Here is a 19,356-nt window from a genome sequence, read left to right as displayed (position 1 = left end):
CTCAACCAGAAAGATGGTCGTCTTTGAGCTAGTGTCAGAATTCATGAGTATATCGGGAACTGGATCATGCGTTACATCACCATTATTTTAGAACAGAGGATACTCGTTAAGGAACCAGTCAGCGCGAATTTTATCATCGTTTAGATAAGAGCAGTCTTGACACTATATCGACTTCAAGAGCACCAGCGTGCTGTAATGTGTTTACCGCAAACATCACTTACTATCAATCTATCAATGTAATCATTTTTTCCATACGCCAAGATTTTCAAGCTAAGGTCTGAACCAATATTGCACATACTGTAACAAGTTTTGAAGTCAGACTGTACTATATACAAATATGCTAATGGGAAAGGCATTGATGTAAACTCTAAGCTTGTTTTACCATCCCATAAAATTATCTGTCAAATTGCTGATTATTGAATAAAATATTGTTTAAACTAAATATTTGTTCACTGTGTCACACATTTCTAACACATAAAAGAACATCATTCTTTCCGCATTCTAATATTTTATTTACAGTTTTGATTATTTTTCACTGTTAGGTAATTCCTTATATCTGGACATGTTTTTTGTCAATTTTTGGCAATTGAAAGACGCACATCGAGACAGCCAATGAACGTACCGTTGATCCGTAACTCTCCTCGGGCGTGGTAATCACCGGACGGGAAGTAAAATGACTCAGCATCGAACTGAGATGGAGGCAGATTGTAGGATTTCTGATAGAAAAATAACCCATATATGCATTTAGTTCATGTGATAAAGACTGAATATCCAGCGGGGTTGCATAGTTACTATATCAAACAATTAGGCTACATATGACGATGTTTACTATAAATTACACATCGGTTTTTTTGTAACTCCTGTTTTCCATGTGATACCTATTTAGCATTAAAAAGAAAGAAAATAAAATATGCAAACGTTCTGGTCATAACATTTCACAAAATATCTGTAGACTGTGAAAGTATCTTGGGGTCAAAATATGTCTCTACCTAACCACTCATTCATATCGTGATAACTCTAAAAATATCCTTGTAAAACATGTTTCTTTCTACAAGTTGTTGTTTGTCGCCAATCCTTTAATGACAGGCCACGTGTTGACCCTAATAAAACTTCTAGTGCCGATAGGTTTTTTAATGCTGTTTACAATTATTCTGAAAAGTTTAAGAGATATAATAAAAAGATTTATTTAAATTTATGTTGTTGATGACACTATTAGTTAATGTGTATTATTCATGACAGCCAATAACAGATGTGAAATTAAAAGAGCGAAATGAGAAAACAACTTACGACAGGAAATGGGCAAGTGCAGTTGATGCCATTTTTTGTCAAGACATCAGGACAAGTCGCCCCATACAGGATATCACAGAGATCATCATACACACATGAGCCGAAATTGTCAATACAAGGGATCTTGATGTAGGTTGATCCTACTCTCTTCTCAATAGTCAGGTTAGTCTGAAAATAGGAAAACAGGATTGACTTATGTAGATAAAACTGTACAATAGTCAGGTTAGTCTGAAAATAGGAAAACAGGGTGGACTTCTGTAGTAAACACAGTACAATAGTCAGGTTATTCTGAAAATAGGAAAATATGTAGCACCCATGCGGTGGATATATAAGATGGACGTAATCAATAAAGTTATTGATATTTAAAGACAAGACGTCATCAATATATCTGAAGGTGAAAATAAACGAGGATGTAGATATGCCTGAAACAGGGAAAAAATGTACTCACCGTACAATCGTTAGTCTTACACAGGAAAGAAAGTAAATCTTATGGTTTGTCTGCTAACATGGATACAGACCAGAACAATATATCACCTATGGTACAGTACTATGAACTTAATATTCGAATTAAGAAAAGAAATGATTAGTTAATCAAATATGTAAATATTGTAAAGTTTGAACATAATGTACGTAATTATTCACACGTTGTACTGCAGCGTTTGTACCGACGATTCGGATCTAAACTCGTTAAACAACAACAGCCTTATTGAATAAATCGGTCACATACATGTGTACTTACAAAGCAACAAGTGATATGATAAGGACCCTTAACCTTATACAGATACACATTTTAAATGTATGATACTTCACTGATAGTAAACCTAAACTTTGGCTAGATAATACATTTAAACATCGTCTGCTAAATCATTTCGTTTGATACGTCCATTTTCTTTTCATTAAGTTATTTATCTAAAACCAACTTCGCGCATGCCTTGCTTCCTATAGACCCAAACGTATTTTGCTTGTAAACTTCTACTGTATTTACATTTTCAGTGTGCATTCTGTCTTTGGTCATGCCAACAAAATGCTTCTAACAATAATAATTCTAACAAAATTTACCGCCGAAATAGATTCGTTGCATCAGTTGTCGAACTATTCCCCCGTGCGTATAACTATCAATAAATGTTTTGTTAAAATTGCTTGGATATAAAAATGTCACAAATTGTTGTTTACTGATGTTTAAACTGCATTGCTTTTACAGATATTTCACTGACACGTGTAATTTGATATACATGTTAAAAATGCAGTTTACACAACAGTAGAAAGGAAAATTTATTTCGAATATGGTAGGCTCAAATTAGATTGTTGTGCTATGGACAACTCTCCATTAATACCTTCGACTGCAGAAGGAGAATGTAATTTTATTGAAGTCTTATGGAAGACTGGATGTAAGGGTGAAAGATGTGAAGCTAACATATTCTGAAGATACTTGTACTAATTGAATCGAAATGAATGGAATATGATATGAGTAGAAAGCGTATAGAAAGCAACTTTAATTTAGAATATGCAATATAGATAGTACATATACACATTGTCACTACCATACACTATTAATTGTATTTGGGCAAAGCGACTTCGTCTTTCAGTCCTGACCCAAAATACAGCTTACATTTTAGGACATTGGCCACCTATTGTTTTCAGACTATCGAAACTGTTCAATCTGTGTTTACCTGACGTTGATTTTGTCATGAATCAGGCATGATGTTTTACTCTAGTTGTTACGCGTGGAAATACACTTTCGTACTTTAATGGATATAGCAGTGATTATAGGAATTCACGTGTAAATCTTTTCAATCAAAACATTTATTTAACAATGGAATAAATGTTATTTGATATCATATCTAGTAAAAAACGAAAGTGATTCTGGAAAATTAATTGTTTTAGTCCCTATTAAATTTAGGAGAAGAAAAAAATTGTAAATGCGGCAGGTATATCTCAACAATGAGATTGAAATTTGTAGCCTAAATCGTGAGAACACATGATCATGGACCTAGTGTACCGAAACACAGAGATAATACAGACTGTAGACTGTAGTGTACGGAAACACAGAGATAATACAGACTGTAGACTGTAGTGTACCGAAACACAGAGATAATACAGACTGTAGTGTACCGAAACACAGAGATAATACAGTCTGTAGACTCTAGTGTACCGAAACACAGAGATAATACAGACTGTAGACATTAGTGTACCGAAACACAGAGATAATACAGAGTGTAGACATTAGTGTACCGAAACACAGAGATAATACAGACTGTAGACATTAGTGTACCGAAACACAGAGATAATACAGACTGTAGGCTGTAGTGTACCGAAACACGGAGATAATACAGACTGTAGACATTAGTGTACCGAAACACAGAGATAATACAGACTGTAGACATTAGTGTACCGAAACACAGAGATAATACAGTCTGTAGTGTACCGAAACACAGAGATAATACAGTATGTAGACTCTAGTGTACCGAAACACAGAGATAATACAGACTGTAGACTGTAGTGTACCGAAACACAGAGATAATACAGACTGTAGACATTAGTGTACCGAAACACGGAGATAATACAGAGTGTAGACATTAGTGTACCAAAACACAGAGATAATACAGACTGTAGACATTAGTGTACCGAAACACAGAGATAATACAGACTGTAGACATTAGTGTACCGAAACACAGAGATAATACAGACTGTAGACTGTAGTGTACAGAAACACAGAGATAATACAGACTGTAGACTGTAGTGTACCGAAACACAAAGATAATACAGTCTGTAGTGTACCGAAACACAGAGATTATACAGACTGTAGACTGTAGTGTACCGAAACACAGAGATAATACAGACTGTAGACTGTAGTGTACCGAAACGCAGAGATAATACAGACTGTAGACAGTAGTGTACAGAAACACAGAGATTATACAGACTGTAAACATTAGTGTACCGAAACACAGAGATAATACAGACTGTAGACTGTAGTGTACCGAAACGCAGAGATAATACAGACTGTAGGCTGTAGTGTACCGAAACACAGAGATAATACAAACTGTAGACTGTAGTGTACAGAAACACAGAGATAATACAGAGTGTAGACTGTAGTGTACCGAAACACAGAGATAATACAGACTGTAGACTGTAGTGTACCGAAACACAGAGATAATACAGTCTGTAGTGTACCGAAACACAGAGATAATACAGTCTGTAGACTGTAGTGTACCGAAACACAGAGATAATACAGACTGTAGACATTAGTGTACCGAAACACAGAGATAATACAGTCTGTAGTGTACCGAAACACAGAGATAATACAGTATGTAGACTCTAGTGTACCGAAACACAGAGATAATACCGACTGTAGACTGTAGTGTACCGAAACACAGAGATAATACAGACTGTAGACATTAGTGTACCGAAACACGGAGATAATACAGACTGTAGACATTAGTGTACCGAAAAACAGAGATAATACAGACTGTAGACATTAGTGTACCGAAACACAGAGATAATACAGACTGTAGACATTAGTGTACCGAAACACAGAGATAATACAGACTGTAGACTGTAGTGTACAGAAACACAGAGATAATACAGACTGTAGACTGTAGTGTACCGAAACACAAAGATAATACAGTCTGTAGTGTACCGAAACACAGAGATAATACCGACTGTAGACTCTAGTGTACCGAAACACAGAGATAATACCGACTGTAGACTGTAGTGTACCGAAACACAGAGATAATACCGACTGTAGACTGTAGTGTACCGAAACACAGAGATAATACCGACTGTAGACTGTAGTGTACCGAAACGCAGAGATAATACAGACTGTAGACTGTAGTGTACAGAAACACAGAGATTATACAGACTGTAGACTGTAGTGTACCGAAACACAGAGATAATACAGTCTGTAGTGTACCGAAACACAGAGATTATACAGACTGTAGACTGTAGTGTACCGAAACACAGAGATAATACAGTCTGTAGTGTACCGAAACACAAATATAATACAGTCTTTAGACTGTAGTGTACCGAAACACAGAGATAATACAGAGTGTAGGCTGTAGTGTACCGAAACACAGAGATAATACAGTCTGTAGACTGTAGTGTACCTAAACACAGAGATAATGCAGTCTGTAGTGCACCGAAACACAGAGATAACACAGTGTGTAGTGTACCGAAGCACAGAGGTAATTCAGACTGTAGTGTACCGAAACACAGAGATAATACAGACTGTAGACTGTAGTGTACAGACACAACCGAAACACAGAGATGTAGTGTACCGAACACAGAGATAATACAGACTGTAGACTGTAGTGTACCGAAACACAGAGATAATTAAGACTGCAGACATTAGTGTTCCGAAACACAGAGATAATACAGACTGTAGTGTACAGACACAGAGATAATATAGACTGTAGACTGTAGTTTGCCGATACACAGAGATAATACAGACTGTAGACGGTAGTGTACCGAAACACAGAGATAATACAGTCTGTAGTGTACCGAAACACAGAGATAATACAGACTGTAGACGGTAGTGTACCGAAACACAGAGATAATACAGTCTGTAGTGTACCGAAACACAGTGATAATACAGTCTGTAGACTGTAGTGTAGTGTACCGAACACAGAGATAATACAGACTGTAGTGTACCGAAAAACACAGAGATAACACAGTGTGTACACTGTAGTGTACCGAAACACACAGTCTGTAGACTGTAGTGTACCTAAACACAGAGGTAATACAGACTGTAGACTGTAGTGTTCCGAAACACAGAGATAATACAGACTGTAGTGTACAGACACAGAGATAATATAGACTGTAGACTGTAGTTTGCCGATACACAGAGATAATACAGACTGTAGACGGTAGTGTACAGACACAGAGATAATACAGGCTGTAGACGGTACTGTACCGAAACACAGAGATAATACAAACTGTAGGCTGTAGTGTACCGAAACACAGAGATAATACAGACTGTAGGCTGTAGTGTACCGAAACACAGAGAAAATACAGACTGTAGGCTGTAGTGTACCGAAAAACAGAGATAATACAGTCTGTAGAACACAAACACAGATAATACAGACTGTAGACTGTAGACTGTAGTGTACTGAAACACAGAGGTAATTCAGACTGTAGACTGTAGTCTGTAGTGTACCGAAACACAGAGATAATACAGTCTGTAGACTGTAGTGTACCGAAACACAGAGATAATACAGTCTGTAGACAGTAGTGTACAGAAACACGGAGATATTACAGAGTGTAGACTGTAGTGTACCGAAACACAGAGATAATACAGACTGTAGACATTAGTGTACCGAAACACAGAGATAATACAGACTGTAGACATTAGTGTACCGAAACACAGAGATAATACAGTCTGTAGACTCTAGTGTACCGAAACACAGAGATAATACAGTCTGTAGTGTACCGAAACACAGAGATAATACAGACTGTAGGCTGTAGTGTACCGAAACACAGAGATAATACAGACTGTAGGCTGTAGTGTACCGAAACACAGAGATAGTACAGACTGTAGACATTACTGTACCGAAACACATAGATAATACAAACTGTAGGCTGTAGTGTACCAAAACACAGAGATAATACAGACTGTAGGCTGTAGTGTACCGAAACACAGAGATAATACAGTCTGTAGACTCTAGAGTACCGAAACACAGAGATAATACAGTCTGTAGTGTACCGAAACACAGAGATAATACAGACTGTAGACATTAGTGTACCGAAACACAGAGATACTACAGAATGTAGGCTGTAGTGTACCGAAACACAGAGATAATACAGTCTGTAGACTCTAGAGTACCGAAACACAGAGATAATACAAACTGTAGTGTACCGAAACACAGAGATAATACAGACTGTAGACCAAAACACAGAGATAATAGTGTACCGAAACACAGAGATAATACAGACTGTAGAGATGTACCAGTGTACTCTACACAGAGATAATACAGACTGTAAACACAGAGATAATACAGGCTGTAGACTCTAGTGTACCGAAACACAGAGATAATACAGATTGTTCACTATAGTGTACCGAAACACAGAGATAATACAGACTGTAGACTGTAGTGTACCGAAACACAGAGATAATACAGTCTGTAGACTGTAGTGTATCGAAACACAGAGATAATAGAGTCTGTAGACTGGAGTGTACCTAAACACAGAGATTATACAGACTGTAGACATTAGTGTACCGAAACACAGAGATAATACAGTCTGTAGACTCTAGTGTACCGAAACACAGAGATAATAAGTCTGTAGACATTAGTGTACCGAAACACAGCTATAATACAGACTGTAGACTGTAGTGTACCGAAACACAGAGATAATTAAGACTGCAGACATTAGTGTACCGAAACACAGTGATAATACAGACTGCAGACATTAGTGTACCGAAACACAGAGATAATACAGAGTGTAGACTGTAGTGTACCGAAACACAGAGATAATACAGACTGTAGACTGTAGTGTACCGAAACACAGAGATAATACAGTCTGTAGACTCTAGGGTACCGAAACACAGAGATAATACAGACTGTAGACTGTAGTGTACCGAAACACAGAGATAATACAGACTGTAGACTGTAGTGTACTGAAACACAGAGGTAATTAGAACTATAGCGTACCGAAATACAGATATAATATAGTCTGTAGACTGTAGTGTACCGAAACACATAGATAATACAGAGTGTAGGCTGTAGTGTACCGATACACAGAGATAATACAGTCTGTAATGTACCGAAACACAGTGATAATACAGACTGTAGACTGTAGTGTACCGAAACACAGAGATGATACAGTCTGTAGTGTACCGAAACACAGAGATAACACAGTGTGTAGTGTACCGAAGCACAGAGGTAATTCAGACTGTAGTGTACCGAAACACAGAGATAATACAGACTGTAGACTGTAGTGTACAGACACAGAGATAATACAGGCTGTAGACGGTAGTGTACCGAAACACAGAGATAATACAGACTGTAGACTGATAATACAGACTGTAGACTCTGTACCGAGAGTCTGTAGACTGTAGTGCCGACCAGAGATAATACACAGTGAAACACAGAGATAATACAGTCTGTATACTATAGAGTGTAGTGTACCGAAACACAGAGATAATACAGACTGTAGTGTACCGAAACACAGAGATAATACAGACTGTAGACTGTAGTGTACAGACACAGAGATAATACAGGCTGTAGACGGTAGTGTACCGAAACACAGAGATAATACAGACTGTAGACTGTAGTGTACCGAAACACAGAGATAATACAGTCTGTAGAGTACCGAAACACAGTGATAATACAGACTGTAGACTGTAGTGTACCGAAACACAGAGATCATACAATCTGTAGACTGTAGTGTACCGAAACACAGAGATAATACAGTCTGTAGACTCTAGAGTACCGAAACACAGAGATAATACAGTCTGTAGTGTACCGAAACACAGAGATAATACAGACTGTAGTGTACCGGAAGATAGAGATAATACAGACGGTAGTGTACCGAAACACAGAGATGATACAGTCTGTAGTGTACAGAAACACAGAGATAATACAGACTGTAGTGTACCAAAACACAGAGATAATACAGACTGTAGACTGTAGTGTACAGAAACACAGAGATAATACAGTCTGTAGACATTAGTGTACCGAAACACAGAGATTATACAGACTGTAGACTGTAGTGTACCGAAACATAGACATAATACAGACTTTAGACTGTAGTGTACCGAAACACAGAGGTAATTCAGACTGTAGTGTACCGAAACACAGAGATAATACAGAGTGTAGACTGTAGTGTACCGAAACACAGAGATAATACAGTCTGTAGTGTACCGAAACACAGAGATAATACAGACTGTAGGCTGTAGTGTACATTAGTGTACCGAAACACAGAGATAATACAGGCTGTAGACTGTAGTGTACCGAAACACAGAGATAATACAGACTGTAGACTGTAGTGTACAGACACAGAGATAATACAGTCTGTAGACTCTAGTGTACCGAAACACAGAGATAATACAGTCTGTAGTGTACCGAAACACAGAGATAATACAGACTGTAGACGGTAGTGTACCGAAACACAGAGATAATACAGTCTGTAGACTGTAGTGTACCGAAACACAGAGATAATACAGACTGTAGACTGTAGTGTACCGAAACACAGAGATAATACAGTCTGTAGTGTACCGAAACACAGAGATAATACAGTCTGTAGTGTACCGAAACACAGAGATAACACAGTGTGTAGTGTACCGAAGCACAGAGGTAATTCAGACTGTAGTGTACCGAAACACAGAGATAATACAGACTGTAGTGTACCGAAACACAGAGATAATACAGACTGTAGACTGTAGTGTACAGAAAAAGAGATAATACAGGCTGTAGACTCTAGTGTACCGACACACAGAGATAATACAGATTGTACACTATAGTGTACCGAAACACAGAGATAATACAGACTGTAGACTGTAGTGTACCGAAACACAGAGATAATACAGACTGTAGACTGTAGTGTACCGAAACACAGAGATAATACAGTCTGTAGACTGTAGTGTACCGAAACACAGAGATAATACAGTCTGTAGACATTAGTGTACCGAAACACAGAGATTATACAGACTGTAGACTGTAGACTGTAGGGTACCGAAACACAGAGATAACACAGATTGTAGACTCTAGTGTACCGAAACACAGAGATAATAACACAGTGATAATACAGACTGTAGACTGTAGTGTACTGAAACACAGAGGTAATTCAGACTATAGTGTACCGAAACACAGATATAATACAGTCTCTAGACTGTAGTGTATCGAAACACAGAGATAATACAGACTGTAGACATTAGTGTAACGAAACACAGTGATAATATAAACTGTAGACTGTAGTGTACATACTGTAGTAGTGTAGAAACACAGAGATAGACTGTAGACTGTAGTGTACCGAAACACAGAGATAATACAGACTGTAGACTGTAGTGTACCGAAACACAGAGATAATACAGACTGTAGACACAGAGATAATACAGTAGTGTACCGAAACACAGAGATAATACAGACTGTAGACTTAGTGTACCGAAACACAGTAATACAGACTGTAGACTGTAGTGTAACACAGAGATAATACAGACTGTAGACTGTGTAGACTGTAGTGTACCGAAACACAGAGATAATAAGTCTTTATACAGTAGTGTACAGAAACACAGAGATACTACAGAATGTAGACTGTAGTGTACCGAAACACAGAGATAATACAGACTGTAGACATTAGTGTACCGAAACACAGAGATAATACAGACTGTAGACTGTAGTGTACCGAAACACAGAGATAATACAGACTGTAGACTGTAGTATACAGAAACACAGAGATAATACAGTCTGTACTGTAGTGTAGACGAAACACATAGATAATACAGACTGTAGGCTGTAGTGTACCGAAACACAGAGATAATACAGACTGTAGGCTGTAGTGTACCGAAACACAGAGATAATACAGACTGTAGACTGTAGTGTACCGAAACACAGAGATAATACAGACTGTAGACTGTAGTGTACCGAAACACAGAGATAATACAGACTGTAGACTGTAGTGTACCGAAACACAGAGATAATACAGACTGTAGACTGTAGTGTACCGAAACACAGAGATCATACAATCTGTAGACTGTAGTGTACCGAAACACAGAGATAATACAGTCTGTAGACTGTAGTGTACCGGAACACAGAGATAATACAGTCTGTAGTGTACCGAAACACAGAGATGATACAGTCTGTAGTGTACCGAAACACAGAGATAACACAGTGTGTAGTGTACCGAAGCACAGAGGTAATTCAGACTGTAGTGTACCGAAACACAGAGATAATACAGTCTGTAGACTGTAGTGTACCTAAACACAGAGGTAATACAGACTGTAGACTGTAGTGTACCGAAACACAGAGATAATACAGACTGTAGACTGTAGTGTACCGAAACACAGAGATAATACAGTCTGTAGTGTACCGAAACACAGAGATAATACAGACTGTAGACTGTAGTGTACCGAAACACAGAGATAATACAGACTGTAGTGTACAGACACAGAGATAATACAGACTGTAGACTGTAGTTTGCCGATACACAGAGATAATACAGACTGTAGGCTGTAGTGTACCGAAACACAGAGATAATACAGTCTGTAGACTGTAGTGTACAGAAACACAGAGATAATACAGACTGTAGTGTACCGAAACACAGAGATAATACAGACTGTAGACTGTAGTGTACCGAAACACAGAGATAATACAGTCTGTAGTGTACCGAAACACAGAGATAATACAGACTGTAGGCTGTAGTGTACCGAAACACAGAGATAATACAGACTGTAGACTGTAGTGTACCGAAAAACAGAGATAATACAGTCTGTAGACTCTAGAGTACCGAAACACAGAGATAATACAGTCTGTAGTGTACCGTAGTGTACCGAAACACAGAGATAATACAGACTGTAGACTGTAGACTGTAGTGTACCGAAACACAGAGGTAATTCAGACTGTAGACTGTAGACTGTAGTGTACCGAAACACAGAGATAACACAGATTGTAGACTCTAGTGTACCGAAACACAGAGATAATACAGACTGTAGACTGTAGTGTACCGAAACACAGAGATAATAAAGTCTGTAGACTGTAGTGTACCGAAACACAGAGATAATAGTGTACCGTGTACCGAAACACAGAGATAATACAGTAGACTGTAGTAGACAGTGTAGTGTACCGAAACACAGAGATAATACAGACTGTAGGCTGTAGTGTACCGAAACACAGAGATAATACAGACTGTAGACTGTAGTGTACCGAAACACAGAGATAATACAGACTGTAATAAACACAGAGATAATACAGTCTGTAGACTGTAGTGTACCGAAACACAGAGATAATACAGACTGTAGACTGTAGTGTAGTGTACCGACACAGAGATAATACAGACTGTAGACTGTAGTGTACCGAAACACAGAGATAATACAGACTGTAGACTGTAGTGTACCGAAACACAGAGATAATACAGTAGAAACACAGAGATAATACAGTAGTGTACCGAAACACAGAGATAACACAGATTGTAGACTCTAGTGTACCGAAACACAGAGATAATACAGACTGTAGACTGTAGTGTACCGAAACACAGAGATAATAAAGTCTGTAGACTGTAGTGTACCGAAACACAGAGATAATACAGTCTGTAGACTGTAGTGTACCTAAACACAGAGGTAATACAGACTGTAGACTGTAGTGTACCGAAACACAGAGATAATACAGACTGTAGACTGTAGTATACAGAAACACAGAGATAATACAGTCTGTAGTCTGTAGTGTACAGAAACATAGACATAATACAGTTTGTAGTGTACCGAAACACAGAGATTATACAGACTGTAGACGGTAGTGTACCGAAACACAGACATAATACAGACTTTAGACTGTAGTGTACCGAAACACAGAGATTATACAGACTGTAGACTGTAGTGTACCGAAACACAGAGATAATACAGACTGTAGACTGTAGTGTACCGAAACACAGAGATAATACAGACTGTAGACAGTAGTGTACCGAAACACAGAGATAATACAGACTGTAGACTGTAGTGTACCGAAACACAGAGATAATACAGACTGTAGTGTACAGAAACACAGAGATAATACAGACTGTAGTGTACCGAAACACAGAGATAATACAGACTGTAGACATTAGTGTACCGAAACACAGAGATAATACAGTCTGTAGACTCTAGAGTACCGAAACACAGAGATAATACAGAGTGTTGACTGTAGTGTACCGAAACACAGAGATAATACAGACTGTAGACTGTAGTATACAGAAACACAGAGATAATACAGTCTGTAGTGTACCGAAACACAGAGATAATACACTGTAGTGTACCGAAACACAGAGATAATAATGTAGACTGTAGTGTACCGAAACACAGAGATAATACAGACTGTAGACTGTAGTTTACCGAAACACAGAGATAATACAGACTGTAGACTGTAGACTGTAGTGTACCGAAACACAGAGATAATACAGACAGAGATAATACAGACTGTAGACTGTAGTGTACCGAAACACAGAGATAATACAGACTGTAGACTGTAGTGTACCGAAACACAGAGATAATACAGACTGTAGACTGTAGTGTACCGAAACACAGAGATAATACAGACTGTAACAGTAGTGTACCGAAACACAGAGTAGTGTACCGAAACACAGAGATAATACAGACTGTAGACTGTGGTGTACCGAAACACAGATATAATACAGTCTGTAGTGTACAGAAACACAGAGATAATACAGACTGTAGTGTACAGACACAGAGATAATACAGACTGTAGACTGTAGTGTGCCGATACACAGAGATAATACAGACTGTAGACTGTAGTGTACCGAAACACAGAGATAATACAGTCTGTAGTGTACAGAAACACAGAGATAATACAGACTGTAGACTGTAGTGTACCGAAACACAGAGATAATACAGTCTGTAGACTCTAGTGTACCGAAACACAGAGATAATACAGTCTGTAGTGTACCGAAACAAAGAGAGATAATACAGTCTGTAGTGTACCGAAACACAGAGATAATACAGACTGTAGACATTAGTGTACCGAAACACAGAGATAATACAGACTGTAGACTGTAGTGTACCGAAACACAGAGATAATACAGTCTGTAGTGTACCGAAACACAGAGATAATACAGTCTGTAGTGTACCGAAACACAGAGATAATACAGACTGTAGTGTACCGAAACACAGAGATAATACAGACTGTAGACTGTAGTGTACCGAAACACAGAGATAATACAGACTGTAGTGTACCGAAACACAGAGATAATACAGACTGTAGACTGCAGTGTAGAGATAATACAGTCTGTAGACTGTAGTGTACCGAAACACAGAGATAATAAGTCTGTAGACAGTAGTGTACAGAAACACAGAGATACTACAGAATGTAGACTGTAGTGTACCGAAACACAGAGATAATACAGACTGTAGACTGTAGTGTACCGAAACACAGAGATAATACAGACTGTAGACTGTAGTGTACCGAAACACAGAGATAATACAGACTGTAGACTGTAGTGTACCGAAACACAGAGATAATACAGACTGTAGACAGAGATGTAGTGTACCGAAACACAGAGATAATACAGACTGTAGACTGTAGTGTACCGAAACACAGAGATAATACAGACTGTAGACTGTAGTGTACCGAAACACAGAGATAATACAGACTGTAGACTAGTGTACCGAAACACAGAGATAATACAGAGACTGTGTACCGAAACACAGAGATAATACAGACTGTAGTGTACCGAAACACAGAGATAATACAGACTGTAGACACAGAGATGTAGTGTACCGAAACACAGAGATAATACAGACTGTAGACTGTAGTGTACCGAAACACAGAGATAATACAGATACCGAAACACAGAGATAATACAGTCTGTAGTGTACCGAAACACAGAGATAATACAGACTGTAGGCTGTAGTGTACCGAAACACAGAGATAATACAGTCTGTAGACTGTAGTGTACAGAAACACAGAGATAATACAGACTGTAGTGTACCGAAACACAGAGATAATACAGACTGTAGACATTAGTGTACCGAAACACAGAGATAATACAGACTGTAGACTGTAGTGTACCGAAACACAGAGATAATACAGTCTGTAGACTGTAGTGTATCGAAACACAGAGATAATAGAGTCTGTAGACTGTAGTGTACCTAAACACAGAGATAATACAGTCTGTAGACTCTAGTGTACCGAAACACAGAGATAATACAATCTGTAGACTGTAGTGTACCGAAACACAGAGATAATACAGTCTGTAGACTCTAGTGTACCGAAACACAGAGATAATACAGTATGTAGACTCTAGTGTACCGAAACACAGAGATAATACAGACTGTAGACATTAGTGTACCGAAACACAGAGATAATACAGTCTGTAGACTGTAGTGTACCGAAACACAGAGATAATACAGACTGTAGACATTAGTGTACCGAAACACAGAGATAATACAGACTGTAGACTGTAGTATACCGAAACACAGAGATAATACAGACTGTAGACTGTAGACTGTAGTGTACCGAAACACAGAGGTAATTCAGACTGTAGACTGTAGACTGTGGTGTACCGAAACACAGATATAATACAGTCTGTAGTGTACAGAAACACAGAGATAATACAGACTGTAGTGTACAGACACAGAGATAATACAGACTGTAGTGTACCGAAACACAGAGATAATACAGACTGTAGACTGTAGTGTACCGAAACACAGAGATAATACAGTCTGTAGTGTACCGAAACACAGAGATAATACAGACTGTAGTGTACCGAAACACAGAGATAATACAGACTGTTGACGGTAGTGTACAGAAATACAGAGATAATACAGACTGTAGTGTACCGAAACACAGAGATAATACAGACTGTATTGTACCAAAAGTGGAGTTGATGACTTTTCTGTAGTAGAGTTGATAACTTACCTGTAGTTGAGTTAATGACTTACCTGTAGTAGAGTTGATGACTTACCTGTACTGGAGTTGATGACTTACCTGTAGTAGAGTTGATGACTTACCTGTACTGGAGTTAATAACTGACCTGTAGTAGAGTTGATGACTTATCTGTAGTTGAGTTGATGACTTACCTGTATTTGAGTTAATGACTTACCTGTAGTAGAGTTAATGACTTACCTGTTGTTGAGTTAATGACTTATCTGTAGTTGAGTTAATGACTTATCTGTAGCTGAGTTAATGACTTACCTGTAGTAGAGTTAATGACTTACCTGTTGTTGAGTTAATGACTTATCTGTAGTAGAGTTAATGACTTACCTGTAGTAGAGTTAATGACTTACCTGTTGTTGAGTTAATGACTTATCTGTAGTTGAGTTAATGACTTATCTGTAGTTGAGTTAATGACTTATCTGTAGTAGAGTTAATGACTTACCTGTAGTAGAGTTAATGACTTACCTGTTGTTGAGTTAATGACTTATCTGTAGTTGAGTTAATGACGTATCTGTAGTTGAGTTAATGACTTACCTGTTGTTGAGTTAATGACTTATCTGTAGTTGAGTTAATGACTTATCTGTAGTTGAGTTAATGACTTACCTGTAGTAGAGTTAATGACTTACCTGTTGTTGAGTTAATGACTTATCTGTAGTTGAGTTAATGACTTATCTGTAGTTGAGTTAATGACTTACCTGTATTTGAGTTGATAACTTACCTGTAGTAGAGTTAATGACTTACCTGTAGTTGAGATGATGACTTACCTGTAGACTATTATCTACCTGTAGTAAATAACATTACTTACTTGTAATGGAGTGTCGAGTTTCGTGTTGATGACGGCTGATGCGGCTATAGTCAAAGTTCCAGGAAATTTCATAGGGTCAGGACTGACAGACAGACTCTTGAAAGTGGCTCCCGATCCCCCACAGGCCGACCATTTAAAGGCAGTAACCTTAGATCTGCTGCTTCCCTGTATAAGAAAGAAACTCTAGCGGTGTTATTGACGTCTCATGTTTTAGTTATAATCTTTTGATTAATGATTTAAGTAAATGTGTGTGTATGTTATCGTGAAGTATGTATTGCCCTTAATGGATGTTTTTTGTTTGTTACTCAACACTCATTACTTTCACTCATTACTATTAAGATCAATTTGCGTGACTGTTAATCTAAGACCTATGGAAGCCGTGACAATAGAGTAGAGTACTCACCCACTTTTTGAAAAAACTGGCAGGTTTGAATCGTTCTGGGGTCACCGATTTACATAGCATGTTCATCACGAGGTCAGTTTCATCTTTAAACTCTTTCTCTTCAAATTTCAATACACCCGCTGTACCAATGCTTAGTACAGCAAATAAAGTCAAATATGTAGTAAAGAGAGTCATGATCGACTTGTTTCAGCTACAGCGAAGTGTAGTGTGGTTTTGTGATGTAACCTGGATATCAATCAGCTGATAAAATTTGATAATCGCTATCAATTTGTCTTATCCTTGACCTGCCAGCAACCGATAACTCTATTCATCACATAGCGAAATGTACAACTTAAGAATGTTACGTTTTAACATGTATAACTACTATCATGTATATTCGTAAAGATGTTATCGGTAAAGAGATATCAATATTTTATAATAATCAGTATGATAATCACATGTAATAATCAGTATGATAATCACATGTAACAATCAGTATGATAATCACATGTAATAATCAGTATGATAATCACATGTAACAATCAGTATGATAATCACATGTAATAATCAGTATGATAATCACATGTAACAATCAGTATGATAATCACATGTAATAATCAGTATGATAATCACATGTAATGATCAGTATGATAATCACATGTAATGATCAGTATGATAATCACATGTAATAATCAGTATGATAATCACATGTAACAATCAGTATGATAATCACCTGTTATAATCAGTATGATAATCACATGTAATAATCAGTATGATAATCACATGTAATAATCAGTATGATAATCACATGTAATAATCAGTATGATAATCACATGTAACAATCAGTATGATAATCACATGTAATAATCAGTATGATAATCACATGTAACAATCCGTATGATAATCACATGTAACAATCAGTATGATAATCACATGTAACAATCAGTATGATAATCACATGTAACAATCAGTATGATAATCACATGTAATAATCAGTATGATAATCACCTGTTATAATCAGTATGATAATCACATGTGACGATCAGTATGATAATCACATGTAATAATCGATGTGATAATCACATGTAATAATCAGTATGATAATCACATGTAACAATCAGTATGATAATCACATGTAACAATCAGTATGATAATCACATGTAATAATCGATGTGATAATCACATGTGACGATCAGTATGATAATCATGTAATAATCAGTATGATAATCACATGTAATAATCAGTATGATAATCACATGTAACAATCAGTATGATAATCACATGTAACAATCAGTATGATAATCATATGTAATAATCGATGTGATAAACACATGTAACAATCCGTATGATAATCATGTAATAATCAGTATGATAATCACATGTAACAATCAGTATGATAATCATATGTAATAATCGATGTGATAAACACATGTAACAATCCGTATGATAATCATGTAATAATCAGTATGATAATCACATGTAACAATCAGTATGATAATCATATGTAATAATCGATGTGATAAACACATGTAACAATCAGTATGATAATCACATGTAATAATCAGTATGATAATCACATGTAACAATCCGTATGATAATCACATGTAATAATCAGTATGATAATCATATGTAATAATCGATGTGATAAACACATGTAACAATCCGTATGATAATCATGTAATAATCAGTATGATAATCACATGTAATAATCAGTATGATAATCACATGTAATAATCAGTATGATAATCACATGTAATAATCAGTATGATAATCACATGTAACAATCAGTATGATAATCACATGTAATAATCAGTATGATAAATCACATGTAACAATCAGTATGATAATCACATGTAACAATCAGTATGTAATAATCAGTATGATAATCACATGTAACAATCAGTATGATAATCACATGTAATAATCAGTATGATAATCACATGTAATAATCAGTATGATAATCACATGTAACAATCAGTATGATAATCACATGTAACAATCCGTATGATAATCACATGTAACAATCAGTATGATAATCACATGTAACGATCAGTATGATAATCACATGTAACAATCAGTATGATAATCACATGTAATGATCAGTATGATAATCACATGTAATGATCAGTATGATAATCACATGTAATGATCAGTATGATAATCACATGTATCAGTATAATCACATGTAATGATCAGTATGATAATCACATGTAATGATCAGTATGATAATCACATGTAATGATCAGTATGATAATCACATGTAATAATCAGTATGATAATCACATGTAATAATCAGTATGATAATCACA

The 19,356-nt window shown here is 36.9% G+C and overlaps 1 protein-coding gene across 1 annotated transcript; it reads right to left on the bottom strand.

The window, feature by feature from the left end:
* Window positions 1-572: 572 nt before the first annotated feature.
* LOC132553114 (ganglioside GM2 activator-like) lies at window positions 573-17,242 on the bottom strand. Its single transcript, XM_060217325.1, has 4 exons — window positions 17,069-17,242; window positions 16,666-16,830; window positions 1,288-1,455; window positions 573-716 (listed from the first exon to the last, which is right to left on the bottom strand). Exons 1-4 carry the CDS (start codon window positions 17,240-17,242, stop codon window positions 573-575), a joined length of 651 nt encoding a protein of 216 aa, XP_060073308.1.
* Between the last annotated feature and the right edge of the window lie 2,114 nt (window positions 17,243-19,356).

This window comes from Ylistrum balloti, unplaced genomic scaffold (genome assembly GCF_031769215.1).
Source record: "Ylistrum balloti isolate Yb309-2 unplaced genomic scaffold, AGI_CSIRO_Ybal_v1 Utg370298, whole genome shotgun sequence".
Taxonomy (NCBI): Eukaryota; Metazoa; Mollusca; class Bivalvia; order Pectinida; family Pectinidae; genus Ylistrum; species Ylistrum balloti.
This window is presented reverse-complemented; position numbering and strand designations above follow the sequence as displayed.